This window comes from Delphinapterus leucas, chromosome 9 (genome assembly GCF_059928025.1).
Source record: "Delphinapterus leucas isolate spDelLeu-1000000601 "Yukka" chromosome 9, BTC_Dleu_Yukka2, whole genome shotgun sequence".
In the NCBI taxonomy this organism is placed as follows: Eukaryota; Metazoa; Chordata; class Mammalia; order Artiodactyla; family Monodontidae; genus Delphinapterus; species Delphinapterus leucas.
The window spans coordinates 96805795-96821390 of NC_143137.1; the positions used below are offsets into that span (position 1 = coordinate 96805795).

Below are 15596 nucleotides of genomic sequence, written 5' to 3' on the forward strand. Positions count from 1 at the left end.
CTTAGGCTATGAGCCTCCCGAGTGGAGACCACACTTTATTTTTTAATTAAAAACTAATCATTAATGAATTTTGGCTGCATTAGGTCTTCATTGCAGTGTGTGGGCTTCTCATTGTGGTGGCTTCTCTTGTGCAGAGCATGGGCTCTAGGCGTGTGGGCTTCAGTAGCGGCACAGGTTCAGTAGTTGTGGCACGCGGGCCGTAGAGCGCAGGCTCAGTAGTTGTGTCGCACGGGCTTAGTTGTTCCGCGGCACGTGGGATCTTCCCGGACCAGGGCTCATACCCATGTCCCCTGCATTGGCAGGCGGATTCTTATCCACTGTGCCACCAGTGAAGTCCCTCAATCATCTAATATAATGAACAACACGATCTGGTCTAAGAACTTCTCTAACAAGAAATAACTGGACAAGCAGAGAATAAAAACAGCAGGCAAATGAGGGCCATCTCACAGACTAATAGCTGTTATAAAACATATATAGTAAACTATTAATTGTAGAATCTAGGTGGTAGGTGTTAAGAATTATTCACTGTATAGTTAACTCTTCTGCATATTAAAATTTTTTCATAATAAAATGTCAAAAAAAGACCATCGTACTATCAAAAGAATAAAAAGGCAACCTACGGGGACTTCCCTGGTGGTCCAGGGGTTAGGAGTCTGCCTTCCAATGCAGGGGACACAGGTTCGATTCCTGGTTGGGGAACTAGGATCCCACATGCCGCGGGGCAACTAGGCCTGTGGGATCTAGAGCCTGTGTGCCACAACTAGAGAGCTGCACGCCACAACTAGAGAGCCCCGTGTGCCGCAACTACTGAGCCCGCACACCACAACTACAGAGAAGCCCACGCGCTGCAACAAAAGATCCCGTGTACTGCAAATAAGACCTGATGCAGCCAAACAAATAACTAAAAAAGAAGAAAAAAAGGCAACCTACGGAGTGGGAGAAAATATTTGAAAATCATGTATCTCATAGGGGGTTAATACCCAAAAAATATAAAAATAACTCATATGACTCAGTAGCAAAAAAAAAAAAAAAAAATCCAATTAAAAATGGACAAAGGGCTTCCCTGGTGGCACAGTGGTTAAGAATCCGCCTGCCAACGCAGGGGACATGGGTTCGAGCCCTGGTCCGGGAAGATTCCACATGCTGCGGAGCAACTAAGCCCGTGCACCACAACTACTGAATTCTGAGTGCCTAGAGCACATGCTCCACAACAAGAGAAGCCACCGCAATGAGAAGCCTGTGCACTGCAGAGAAGAGTAGCACCCCACTCACCGTAACTAGAGAAAGCCCGCGCGCAGCAACGAAGACCCAACGCAGCCAAAAATAAGTACATAAATTTATAAAAAAAAATGGACAGAGGATCTGAATAGACATTTGTTCTAAGACATACAGATGGACAACAGGTACATGGAATGATGCTCAGCATCACTAATCATCAGGGAAATGCAAATCAAAACCACAATGAGGTACTGTCTTGTTTAAAATAGAAAAAGCCTTCTTTTTAAAGCTTTCTTTTAGAGTTACCTATTAAAGTATTACAGGTGCAATATGATGGCTGGGACATGCTTTAAAAAAAGCCAGTGGGAGGAAGGGGTGTATAGGTGAAGCAAGATGGACCAAATGTGGGGGTGAGGCCCCAGAGCACATGGCCCAGTTGTTCTATTTTTTTTTCCATCACAAAACAAAAATACAATCCTGGGAACACAGTAGGAAACAAATAATTACACTACCAAAAGGAAACAGATATTTGAAGCAATTATATAGGAAACTCTAGTAAAAGACCCTATTCTCTGATAGGTTATTTTGCCTTCTTTTCTATTGCTTCTTTGGTTTCTAAAAACTACTAAAACTTCACACATGGATAATCGTAGATCCTTTCAATATAGAAGCTTCTTCAAAATATGTGCCAAGATTCAGTAAAATCCACACTTAGAGACAATCCTATAGGACAAACAACTCAGTTTCTTCAAAAATTATAATAATAAAAGAGAAACCTACAGATTAAAAAGAAATTTAAGAGCTATCACTAAAATGTAAGACATAGTGTCTGGATCCTGATTCAAACAAACCAACCGTAAAATTATGAAACAATCAGAAATCTGAATACTGACTGGGTATTTGTTATTATAAAATGTGTTAGCTGTCTTAAGACAATGGTATTGTGGTTGTACCCCATCTTTAGAGACACATGCTTAAGTATGTGGACATGAAAATAAATCATGCCTGGAATGGGATTCAAACCAATCAACTGGGATGAGGGTTCAGGTTGGGGATACAAGTAAAACAAAACTGACCACAGGACAAGTGCTGAAGTTGCAGGATGAGTACACAGGGGTTCATTATACTACTCTCTTTATTTTTGAAAATTTCCATAATAAAATAAGTTTTTAAAAATGAGAGTTTTGTTTTGATACTGTTGTATTATAAAACATTAAAGAATTTCCATTTTTAATGAAGACTTCCAGACTTCCAGAAAAATATAATTTTCTGATGGACCGTTAACTGATACATTAACTTAAATCTTACAAGTTACTTAGAAACTGACAAACAAAAATAATTTTTAAAATATTGTACAAATTACTGAATGTTACTGTATCAATAAAAGATCACTAAAAGCTGGAATTTTAAGCCAAAAGCAGACAACTTTGATCATCTTAACTTCAATTCTAGGTAAGGGTGTGGGCTCTGGAGTCAGCCAAATCTAGGTTTATATCCTAGTTCTGCCCTTTTCTATCTATTAGATAAATGTTTTCTGGCAAGCCATTTAACTTCTGTGAGCCTCAGATCCTACATCTTTAAAATGGGGGTAATAAAATTTCTTCATCAATAAAGCGCTTAGCACAGGGCTTGCCACATAGTAAGTGCTCATTAAATAATTCAAATAATTCCACTATCCTATTTCATCAATTCTAAATGCATGTTTTCATACTCTAACATCTCTGAAATTGGGATGCATCTCATAATTGATGGCATATTATGGTTTAATTGGCAGTTTTTTTCTTTAGTGGTATGTAAAATAATTGGTGCCTACTACTAACAGGTAGCAGCCAAGATTCAATATAATATGGTATCAATCATGATAGAAGGAGATGCCCAATTTCTGTTTTAAGATTTTTCTGAATATATAACCAATTTGAAATTTAAAAAATTTTGAAGTATGAGCAAAATATTTTCAACACAGCACAAACAGAACGGTTTAGAGACAAATTACTTTTTTTAAAAATGGTTTATCAATTCCATTTTTGTATAAAACACATGGGAGAAACCTAGCCAATCAACACACAACTGTTGCCACATGAAAAGATATTTTTATCAAACTTCGAGTCTAAGAACATACAAATGTTTCTTTTTCATGTCTACAGTAATTGTCTATGCTTTTCCACTTAACTGTTTTAAAAATTCCACATATCCCCATTATTTCTTCTGTCCCAGTTACAGTACAATGACGGGGAGGAAGAAGGTTGGTTAGAACAACTCTCTAAGCAGTTTTCTGCTGTCCCTTCTTTCCAATCAGAGACTTGTGGATGTGAGGGATCACACCTAGAATGAAATGAAAAGAAACAGTATTAGTAGAAAAACTTTAAGCTGGCTATATCTTTTTTTTTTGTTTGGCTGCACTGAGAGGTATGTGGGATCTTTAGCTCCCCAAGCAGGGATTGAACCCGTGCCCCCTGGTAGCATGGAGTCTTAACCACTGGACTGCCAGGGAAGTCCCTAAACTGGCTATATCTTACCACTTTAGGGCTTCAACCCCAAAAAGCAATTATATAAAGAATGAGGACCTCCCTGGTGGCACAGTGGTTAAGCATCCACCTGCCAATGCAGGGGACATGGGTTCAAGCCCTGATCCGGGAATATCCCACATGCCGCAGAGCAACTAAGCCCGTGCGCCACAACTACTGAGTCTGCACTCTAGAGCCTGCGAGCCACAACTACTGAGCCCACGCGCCACAACTACTGAAGCCTATGTGCCTAGAGCCTGTGCTCCGCAACAAGAGAAGCCACTGCAATGAGAAGCCCGCGCACTGCAACGAAGAGTAGCCCCCACTTGCTGCAACTAGAGAAAGCCCACAAGCAGCAACAAAGACCAAATGCAGCCAAGGGTAATTAATTAATTTAAAAAACAAACAAAAAGGCTTTTAAAAAAGAATGAAATTTACTTAAGTCCCCTTTCACATTCTGATTCTGTTAAAGTATCTATACCAAGGGGTCCCCACCTTGGGGTCTGGGAACCCCCCTCTAAAACTGTATGTAAAATGGTGTGATTTTATGTGCTGTTTTTTAGAGAAGAGTAACCACAGCTTTCAAGAGGTTCTCCAAATGTGATCCAAAAAGTATTAAGAACCACCAATTTATATCTCACCTTCACTGATCCTGACTCATTCAATTATCTCAGCTCTGATTTTCAAGAGCATATTAAGCAATTTCTCAACATCATTTTTCAAACACAATTTAAAGGATATGGGAAATATTTTAAACACCAGGTTTTAAGCCTCACATATGAAATTTAGATGAAGAACTTGCTAAAATAAAAATAGCATTGTATATGGCTACAAAGAGAAGAAATATGTATTCAGATCATAATGAGAAGTCTAGAATTGTCAGACTTAACACTTTTGGAACTTAAGTTTCTATGTTCTCTAGTTGGTGATACAAATGTATTGGATCATCTATCTGAATTATCTATTAGTTAGGCCAGTTAACAATCTAGGCTGAAGAGGAAATAATACATACCACCCCCAGCTATGGTAGCCTTGATAAGAGAATCCAACTCTTCATCACCACGGATTGCAAGCTGCAAGTGGCGCGGAGTGATCCGCTTAACTTTGAGATCCTTGGAAGCATTACCTGCCAGCTCCAGCACCTACAAAGCATCCGTTGAGATAGCACATCAAACAAGGGTGAAGTGTTTAAGGATTCAGTTTTGGCCTGCAATTATAGCTAAAAAGATCACTACAGCATCTACACACAAGATACATATATAAACCAACACTAAATTTTTTCCAAATTTCTATAATGCTTTTATAGAACTCTCATTACTTCATTTGGTCCTTTTTTTTTTTTTTTTTTTTTTGTGGTACGCAGGCCTCTCACTGTTGTGGCCTCTCCCGTTGCGGAGCACAGGCTCCGGACGCGCAGGCTCAGCGGCCGTGGCTCACGGTCCTAGCCGCTCCGTGGCATGTGGGATCTTCCCGGACCGGGGCATGAACCCGTGTCCCCTGCATTGGCAGGCGGACTCTCAACCACTGCGCCACCAGGGAAGCCCCATTTGGTCCTTTTATATTCATTCTCTGCAAGAGAACTAGAAACTTGAGCAAAAATCTACTTCTATAGAAAGAAAAAAGACAAGAGATAATATCCCTCAGCCAAGAATCTATTCAATAAACGTGAACATCTAGAAATATATTTTAATATACCCATGTAGTCTATTTTTTCATGGCCCTTAACAGCTGAAATTTATTGCTTAGCACTTGTAGAAAAATTTTAAAATATAATTTAAAATAATTTCTTATTCAGAGTTTTTAACATCACTGGGCCCTATAATCTGTAGGCAATTAGCTAGAAGCCCTTTATTCTATAAGGGCAATTTTCAACTAGAGAAATTTCAAAATCCCAGTTGGCCATAAAATTGCATTTTTCTTTTCTTTTCTTTTTTGTCTCCATAGACTGTACTGGCATTATAAAACCTTTGATGGAAGTAACACAAAAATAACTCCACAGAACCTCCTCACTTAAACAGAGTGGTGGGAAGCCTCAGTGTACATCCGAAGCAATCAGCGTGCTTTAAAAACCACCAGTACTCTCTACTCCATTCTCCCTTGCAACCTTCACTGGTCTGGGGTAAGGCCTGGCACCAGTATCTTTTGAAAGCTTCATAAGTGATCCTAGTGTGAAGCCAACGTTGAAAAGTGATTACCCCGAACTTAGATTTCAGTATTTTCTTTACCTCTATTATTGACTAAAACCCCAAAATTAAATATTTGGAAAATACACATTGACTGCATATGTATGTATGTATATGATTATTGTTTAATCTTAAACTAAAAAATCATAAAGTTCCTAAGAATATAGATAATGGGAGTTTAGAAGGGACTTGAAAATCTGAACCAGAAGCCTATGCCTCTACATGAGTGCACAAAATGCATACCTTTCTGAAAAGTCTGCAGGTAAACAAATAAAAACTGGTATAAGAGTGATAAAGCAGAAAGGCTCTTAACTAGTACCAATACAAAAACATTACCAACACAAAATCCCTGCTTGGGACACAGTGAAGTTGAAACTATCAATGTTAAATCTCCAATAGGAAAATAAATGACTTGGTAAGGTTAATGAAATGACAGCAGTGATAATTAACACACAGATTAAAGCTAAATCTTTCAACCTAGCTCCCAACCACATCTTTCTCAAGTAGGAAGCTTCCCCATTTCTATTAGGTTGGCTATCTCTATCAGTTGACTTGCTTGTTACTCAACTTACTTCCCTTGCTTGGAATGTAGTTGAAGGAGTTTCATGGCTTCCCTTTTGTTTTCCTTAGGAGGGATTAGAATGGAGGAAGTGGTAGTCCATGACCTAAGAATTAAGAACTCTTGCCCAATTAACTTATCTTCCTGAAAAGTCAAACTGAGTAAGATACAGCATTTTATGCATACAGTCATGCACAGAACCAGAAGGTTGCTTAAGTCTTTTACCAAATTTTGTTATCATAATATAGTTGTGATATTTAAAAAATATGTATCATCACACTGCCAAGACTTCACCCCACCTCAAATCTTTATTAACTAAGAGTTATGCTGGGGCTTCCCTGGTGGCGCAGTGATTGAGAGTCTGCCTGCCGATGCAGGGGACACGGGTTCATGCCCCGGTCCAGGAGGATCCCACATGCTGCGGAGCGGCTGGGCCCGTGAGCCATGGCCGCTGAGCCTGCACGTCCGGAGCCTGTGCTCCGCAACGGGAGAGGCCACAACAGTGAGAGGCCCGTGTACTGCAAAAAAAATAAATAAAAATTTAAAAAAGAGTTATGCTGTAAAAAAAAAAAAGAGTTATGCTGTAACTTCACAAATATCACCTATCGATTATATACGTATTTCAGAGTTCATTTAATTAGTAGTATGGTATTTAAATTATTTTACACTTGTCACGTCACTTAAAAATATGGATTATTGACCCTTACTTAACTTTAAAAAAGAGCACACCAAAGTTCTATTTGACACTGGTACTAGGTAATAGGCTCATAAGATACATCTAAAGCCGCTATTAAAAGAAACTAACAAGAGTTTGTCTTTTTTATTTCAAACCAATATTCCATGGGTTTTAGCCATTTATGTCCAAGACACCTCTAGGATTCCCATATATAACATTTCCCCCACTAACCTCAGCAGTGAGGTACTCCAGAATTGCGGCACTGTACACTGCAGCAGTGGCACCGACCCTTCCGTGACTTGTGGTGCGAGTCTTCAAATGTCTGTGGATGCGGCCCACAGGAAACTGAAAGAGACCATCCAAATGGGAAGCACTGAAGTCTTATCACACTACTGAATGTAATCAAAGGCTGAATAATATGAGTAAAGCATGAACTAAAAACCAACACCATTCTCCCATTGTGACCCTTTCTTTCTACTTTCTGAGAACAGGCACTTTCTCACCTCCAAAGTCCCCTAATCCCACTTGTCTGTGCCTTTGACTAACCCCACTCCCAACTTTCTTAAGGACCTTCCTTACGCCGTTACTGCTCCATCATTCAACAGCTCCAATTGCTTCCTTTTCGCTGGCTCCTTTCCTTCTGCACACTTCACTTAAAATGTCTCCACGTGTCTACAGCAACTGCCTCCAGTTACAGTCTAGACATCTCCTTTCCAAAGGCAAGATTTAAAAACAAACCCTGAAACCCCTTTCTTGTCACCCATTTTCTCCCAATCCAACCCTGGCTTCTGTTAAACACCATTCTGAAAGACGAGCAGTAACATTTTAACTACCAAAATCTACTAGCCAGCAAAATCTACTTCCAGATTGCATCCTTAAAGAGAAAAGGCATGATTGTTTTGTTTACATCCTTCCCTAATTCTAAGCTCCCCAAGGCCAGGATCCATGTCTTACTCCCTTCTGCATCCTCAGTAACCGCATGCTATCTCGTCTGACACAGAGGACCTCAAAAACTATTTCTTCTGGGCTTCCCTGGTGGCGCAGTGGTTAAGAATCCGCCTGCCAATGCAGGGGACATGGGTTCGAGCCCCAGTCCAGGAAGATCCCACATGCCGCGGAGCGGCTAGGCCCGTGCACCACAACTACTGAGCTTGCGCGTCTGGAGCCTGTGCTCCACAACGGGAGAGGCCGCGACAGTGAGAGGCCCTCGCACTGCGATGAAGAGTGGCCCCCGCTCTCCGCAACTGGAGAAAGCCCTCGCACAGAAACGAAGACCCAACACAGCCAAAAATAAATAAATAAATATATTAAAAAAAACAAACAAAAAAACAAAACCATTTCTTCTTAGGCCGAAGCAATTACATAGTTCTAATACGAACTCTGACTACTCCTCAGTCTTTTCATTCTTTGACTCAAATACCATATCAAATATGGTAGGGGGTCCACCAATGCCTTTTTGATCCTTTCTCATGCTCGACTTAGGAAACTTATCCACAGCACAAGCTGCCAATTTTACGTAAGTGACCTTAAATTTCTAATTCTTTTGATCACCTCTCTTGGAAAGCTAGACTCAAATCTACAACTTTTGGACATTTTCATATGGATGTTTTGGTGGAACTTCAAAACAACTGCAGTTAAATTTATTATTTCATAACTTGCCCCTACTACAAACTCTTCTGCTCCTTAGGGTCTAAGCCTTAGAGAAACTTCTCTTTGACCGTCCTCTCAATCCCATACCCCTCCTCCCATTTTTGGGGAGCATACACAAGCCTTCTATTCTTTTCCATCCTACTCAAGTTCAAGTATGTTATTACCTTATTCCTAAACCACTGCAATAGTCTGTATCTGTCTTCCATCTCCCACTTCAAGGTAAGGACACTTCAAATAAATTCTAATTGAGATTTGCATGATGTTCTAAAATACAGAACGTACCCACCAACTACAAGTTCTCGCCCCCCCTTCCTTCAGTACCATCCAGATCATGTCATCCTCTTCCTCAAAAACTTTCAATGGCTCACTACTGTCAAGAAGATAAAAATCCTAACCTTATAGTCTGGACTTCAAACTTTCCTGTTTAAAAAGTATCTCTTACATGTAGGGAATAATTCTTACTCATCTGGAAAATTTTGAGTTTGTGGATTAAAGCTGCAACAATTTAAATATACGAAATTTGAAACCATTTAGGGCTTTGAGTATATCACTGAGTCTACACTTGAAGGTATTGGGGAAAGATTCACAGGACTAGTGGACAGTTCATTATTCTCTCATCCTGAAAGCCGATGTACCACGACAAACACTCTTTAAAATAAAAGCCACAGCATACTCACTTCAATCTGATACAATTTATAAAAGAACTAGGAAAATAATTATAATCTAGAAATAATAGATTGTAAGAGAGCAAAATCACCAAATTCATTTAAGATCTTTTCATAACTTGTCCTTGTTTAGAAGAAGAGAATACAAATTATATACAAGGGAGTTGCAGGACTTCCGTGGTGGTCCAGTGGCTAAGGCTCTGCACTCTCAGTGCAGGGGGCCCGGGTTCAATCCTTTGTCAGGGAACTGGATCCCACATGCCGCAACTAAGAGTTTGCATACCACAACTAAAAAAGATCCCGTGTGCCGCAACTAAGACCTGGCGCAGCCAAACAAACAAATAAATAAATAAGGCAGTTGCTTTGTGGTTTATATTTTGACCAATTAATCTCATTATCAAAGGCCAGTAATACAAGTACACTTTTGTAATTAAAGAAACACCTATGAGTCATGAATTATAACAGTAAAGAAAATAATGAATTACAACAGCATGGATGTTACCTGTAACCCAGCTCTCTGTGAGCGAGACACTGCCTTAGCCTTGGCCTTCCCACTGTCCTTTCCAGCTTTGCCTCCAGCCTAGGTGGAAAAAATTCCAGATGAAGAGTCGAAAATGCTATTTATTTAGGACTACAAATAAACTTACCTACAAAACAGAAGTACAGTTACAGATGTAGAAAATAAACTTATGGTCCCAGGGGGTAAGGCGGGGGGAGGGATAAATTGGAGGATTGGGATTGACATATACACACTATTATACATAAAACAGAGAACTAATAAAGACCTACTATATAGCACAGAAAACTCTACTCAATACTCTGTAATGGCCTATATGGGAAAACAATCTAAAAAAGAGTGGATATATGTATATGTATAGCAGATTCACTTTGCTGTACACCTGAAACTAACACAACATAGTAAATCAACTATACCCCAATAAAAATTAAAAAAAAATTTAAACTTAGGAAATAAAATTTCTTCTAGTTTTACTTTAGGTAGTTAAAAAAATCTAGGTGATCTTCAATTTTAAATATACATGTGTTATATCTCCATTTATTTTATTTTTTAATAATTTTATTTGTCCCACAACTGATGATGTTCATTTTTTTCTTTGGCTGCACCTTGTGGCATGTGGAACTTCCTCGACCAGGGATTGAACCTGCACCCTCTGCAGTGGAAGCGGAGAGTCTTAACCACTGGACCATCAGGGAAGTCCACCATTTATTAATTTACATAGAAACAAGGTCAAACCTTAAATACTTTTTAAAAATGAGATTTCTAAAAATTTGAACATATTTTTCAAATTTCAGACTGAAGAATCTTCATCAAGTCAATATAACTCTCATGCTAGAAGTATTTCATAATAAAATAATTTTTAAAAATGTCAGTGTGTATCATTTCCACAGAAATATTCAGAACTTAGCTCTATGGGGAGAAAAAAAAGCATCTTAAAAAAAATTAAACAGAGAATTACTCTATGATCTAGCAATTATACTTCTAGGCACATACCTAAGGAACTGGGAACAGGGACTCAAACAGATATTTTCTATACTATTTGCTATTTTGTTTATATCAGTATTATAAACAATAGCTAAAAAGCAGAAACAACCTAAATGTCTACCACGGAAAAATGAATAAACAAAATCGTGGTATATACACACAATAGAATAGTATTCAGCTGTAAAAAGGAAGGAAATTCTGATACATGCTACAACATGGGTAAACCTTGAAGACATTATGCTAAGTGAAATAAGCAAAAGGACAAATATGTATGATTCCACTTACATGAGGTACCTAGTCAAAATCATAGGAACAAAAAGCAGAATGGTGGTCACCAGAGGCTGGGGAAAGGGGCAGAATGGAGAGTTACTATTTAATGGGTACAGAGTTTCAATTTGGGAAGATAAAAAAGTTCTGGAGATGACTGGCAGTACACTTAAAAATGGCAAAAGGGTCAACTGTTATGTGTATTTTACAAAAAAAAAAAAGGGACATACAAACTTATTCTTAAGGGGTTAAACAAATACTACTTTCAACTGATAAAGAAATATTTCTCAAATAACATGAATGGTCACAAACAGGACACAGTATATAAATGCAATGGGATATTATGCAGCCCTTTCAACAAATGAGTTACAGATATGTGCTGATAAGGAACAACTCACAAAACATATTTGTGTAAAAGGCAAGGTATATGCAAGTGCAGTGAGCTTTTGTTTACATAAAGTGGAGTACTGTAGACTGTGTGTACATATACATTTCTAGAAGGTCACACAATACATCAGAAAAGTTATTTGCCTCTAGGGATGGAATACTAAGGATCTGACTTGAGAGGGAAACCAATATTCTCTTTTGGGCTGTTTGATTTTACTACTTAAATCTATTATTTCTTCTCTGTTAAAAGAAAAATTAGTTAAATAAATCAGTTTACATGATTGGCTAGTTGTTTGAGGATGTTTTTGAAGCAGAGGTTAAGCTTTGAAATAGCATATTCCCTTTGTCCCTTTGTAATGGTTTCCTTAAAATACTTTTTAGGCTAAAAATCCCCCCCCATGTTTATCTCCCAAAACCATATGGGGGAGTAGCCATATATTCTCACTTCTTCAAATAAATCTTTTCAGCTCTATTTGCCCTGCTGTAAATACATTAAAAAACCTCTCGGTGCATGAGTCTAAAACTATAATCACTGTCTATGACAATTATGAAATTAGTAGTTATCCATTAAAAACTACCAACTGCAGGGCTTCCCTGGTGGCGCAGTGGTTGAGAGTCCGCCTGCCGATGCAGGGGACACGGGTTCATGCCCCGGTCCGGGAAGATCCCACTGCCGCGGAGCGGCTGGGCCCGTGAGCCATGGCCGCTGAGCCTGCATGTCCGGAGCCTGTGCTCCGCAACGGGAGAGGCCACAGCAGTGAGAGGCCAGCGTACCGCAAAAAAACCCAAAAAACAAAAACAACAAACAAAAAAAAAACTACCAACTGCAAAACTTCCCAGGCTTCCCAATTTACTGCTCTTAAGCAATTTTATCACTTCAAATCCATCATACTTGCTATTTAACCTATTTGCTTTTTAAGGAAGTAGACATGAAATCAGTTTTTTTTTTAAATCTCAGTGTTAGGACTTCCCTGGTGGTGCAGTGGTTAAGAATCCGCCTGCCAATGCAGGGGACACGGGTTTGGCCCTAGTCAAAAAGATCCCACATACCACGGAGCAACTAAGCCCGTGAGCCACAACTACTGAGCCCACATGCCACAACTACTGAAGCCCGCGTGCCTAGAGCCCGAGCACCGCAACAAAGAGTAGCCCCTGCTCGCCGCAACTAGAGAAAGCTTGCGCACAGCAACGAAAACCCAACGCAGCCAAAAATAAATAAATTTAAAAAATATTAAAAAAAAAAATCTCTAAGCTAAATGACTATTTCCGTGGTTTCCGGATACATTTCTCATACTTAACAAAAACAAAGTCTTATGGAATCAAACTTGTGCGAATATAAAATTGTACAGTAAATAATTTCTTTTCAAAACCCCCTCAAACTCTGTATATACACCCTCCAACTTCACACATTCATTTTAATATATCTGATGACTGACTGAGAAACAACATACAAGCACCATAAAATTTTTGATTCTAAGAACTGTGTTAGTATTAACCTGGGTTAAGAATCTCGGTAGAAAATACGCCTATGGAGCCAGCTGGAGTGTATTTCATTCAGGAAAAGTTGAAAACTGGATGCCAAGAAACTTGCATACTAGTTCAACAGATACATGCTCACGTCCCCTCAAGTTTAAAATTCTCAAAACAAGAATGACAACTCCACGCCTCCTGTATTTTTAGCTTATGCGATCGTGCATGTATTTTTAGCTGCTGGTAAAAGGGACAGCCAATATGTGGCAGGTCGCTAGAAATTAAATGAGTGACACCTTCGAAACCAGCAAGGACCAGGAGAATCATCCGCTTGAGCAAATCAGTTTACAGACAGATCTAATCTGTGCCTGAGTCGGCCGGCGGAAGCGCTTCCGTTAACTGCACAACTACAAGTCAGAAACGGGGTGCGACCATCCATAAGGTCGAAGCCAGGTCTAAGACGCGAGAACGTCACAATAACCGTAATTTCTGTTTGTGGTTCAGCCCCGGGCAGGGCTGTCTCCGTAGGGCGCTCGGGCGGACACTGCTCGTCGCCTCGGCGTCGCTGCTTCGCTCCCGCGCGGGGCACGGCCACCCTCCAGCGCCTTTCCCTCCCAACTTCACAAGGGGCCAAGTTCCCTCCACTCGCGTTTCTAAAAACCGCACTTTTTTTTTTTTTTACCGACGCACAATTCAGGAGTTAAAGTCGGTGGCAGGGGCAGCGGAGGTGCTGCAGAGCAGCCACGGTTGTCCCGCTCAGGGCCACCCGGCCTCGGCCCGCGCACCTCAGTTCGCGCCGGCGCCGCGGCGGGAGAGGCCGGGACCGCGGGGAACCCCGCCGCCTGACGCCAGCACAGCCGTCGTAGTCGCCTGACGCCCGCCCGCCTGACGCCCACCGCCTCAACAGGTAGCGGAGCCGCCCGGCCATCGCCACCCACCCGGCCGCCCCGCAGACTTCACCATGGTCTCGGCCGCTCCCGCCCTCGGTCCCGCCGAGCCACCGCCGCCACCGCTCGCGCAGCACCGACCGCCGCCGCCGCCACCGCCGCCGCCGGAGCCCGGACAATAACCGGGGCCCGCCTCGCACCACCCCGGCCAATGCCCGCTCGCCTTGCTCGTTTGAACCCCGGCGACCGCCCAATTGCGCGCCTCCTTCTAACCAAACCCCGCCCCCAGCACCTCCTCCCTAACGGCTGTTTGTTTTTGCACACGGCACGCGGAGGCGGAGCCTCCGACCCCAACACAGACGCGCCTGTGCGCGACCGGGGGCGGAGCCAAACGCCACTCTCCGCCTGTCTCCAAGGCCCGAGCCTGACGAACGGAGACACTGACCAGTGAGAGCGGAGAGCTGGCGGAAGTCAGCCAGTAAGAACATCGCCCGCGAGCAAGGAAGGCGGGCCTGCGGGAACGACAGCGGGATTAGCCAATAGGTGGAAAAATTGGTGGTGGCTTTGGCTTTCCCGCCCTTTCTCAGCATCGGTTCTGGGGTTTCTGAGACCTGTTTGGGAAGGAGAGGGTTGCTGTCGTTGCTTCTGCTGGCTGCTTTTCACAGATTCCGAGGGTTTCTCCGTGCTAATGGGAACTCCCTCCGCGGCGGGCACTGTTTCCAGGCCTGGCAGCCCTTCTCCTCAGCGCCTTCCCGCTGGCGTTAGGTTAGCCGCCCAACCTAAAGGAAAGAAACTCGGAAATGGGGTCGGCGTCCCCGCTCCCGCTGCGAAGTTGAGGGACGGGCGCGAAGGAGGGCTTGTCTGCCCATGGCCGCTCCCCACGGCTGCCCTCCCCCCTCCCCAGGCGGCGTGCGGGCCCGGTTGTCCCCGGGACGGCACGCCCGCGGTCGCCGGGGCCCAGGCCCGGGCTCGGGGCCAGTTCTCACCCGCTGCAGTTTGAAACCTTTGCTTCTTTTCACAGCTGTCTGCACTGACCGCGCCGGGCAGCGTTCCGGGTGCGCGGAGCCGTCCGTCCCCGCGGAGATTTGGTTCTGGCGGAATTTCCCCAGGCGGGCATTTCAGAAGTATCACCAGGTGGGCGGATGCTGTCCCAAAGTGAGATTTCTCTTTCGTCTGACACGGGGGACCCTGAGTCTTTAAGGAAATGTAACTTGAGTTCGAGGAGAGGAAGGGGCTGAGCTTCTAAGTAAGAGTTTGGAAAAATGCGAGTGAAGGTGTAGACGAGCGTGAGGAAGGAGGGGCCTGTCAAGGTGGAGGTAGAGAGCAGTGTGCCCAGATGAATGGAAAACCTGACAAGTAGGTGGAAGAGTTAGGAGTTAATTCAGTAATCAGTAACCATTGTTAATTGCTGCCCCTCCTTTCCTGTTTCTGGCCTGAGTGACTGGCATTACACGTCTGCCAAGGCATCCACCTGTGAGTTCACCATCAAACAGTCACCGAGTGATTTGTTGGCACTGTTGGGAGGCACTGTGCTGGGTATTGGGGATTCAGGGGTTGGCAAAATAGACCTGTCCCTGCCCTAACAGTCCTTGACAGCAGGGGTCAGATGTTACAGAAGTAAACAGGCAA

At 42.4% G+C, this 15596-nt stretch overlaps 1 protein-coding gene across 1 annotated transcript; it reads right to left on the reverse strand.

Annotated features, from left to right (window-relative positions):
* Window positions 1-3288: 3288 nt before the first annotated feature.
* On the reverse strand, window positions 3289-14146 carry H2AZ2 (H2A.Z variant histone 2). Its single transcript, XM_022593121.2, has 5 exons — window positions 14041-14146; window positions 9958-10035; window positions 7372-7485; window positions 4735-4864; window positions 3289-3540 (listed from the first exon to the last, which is right to left on the reverse strand). Exons 1-5 carry the CDS (start codon window positions 14041-14043, stop codon window positions 3479-3481), a joined length of 387 nt encoding a protein of 128 aa, XP_022448829.1. The 5' UTR covers window positions 14044-14146; the 3' UTR covers window positions 3289-3478.
* Window positions 14147-15596: the final 1450 nt, after the last annotated feature.

Coding starts and splice junctions, on each gene's coding strand:
- H2AZ2 (XM_022593121.2), bottom strand. Junction 7,486..9,957: donor CACAGAGAGCTGGGTTACAG/GTAACATCCATG, acceptor GGTCTCTTTCAG/TTTCCTGTGGGCCGCATCCA. Junction 4,865..7,371: donor TGGAGTACCTCACTGCTGAG/GTTAGTGGGGGA, acceptor GATGCTTTGTAG/GTGCTGGAGCTGGCAGGTAA.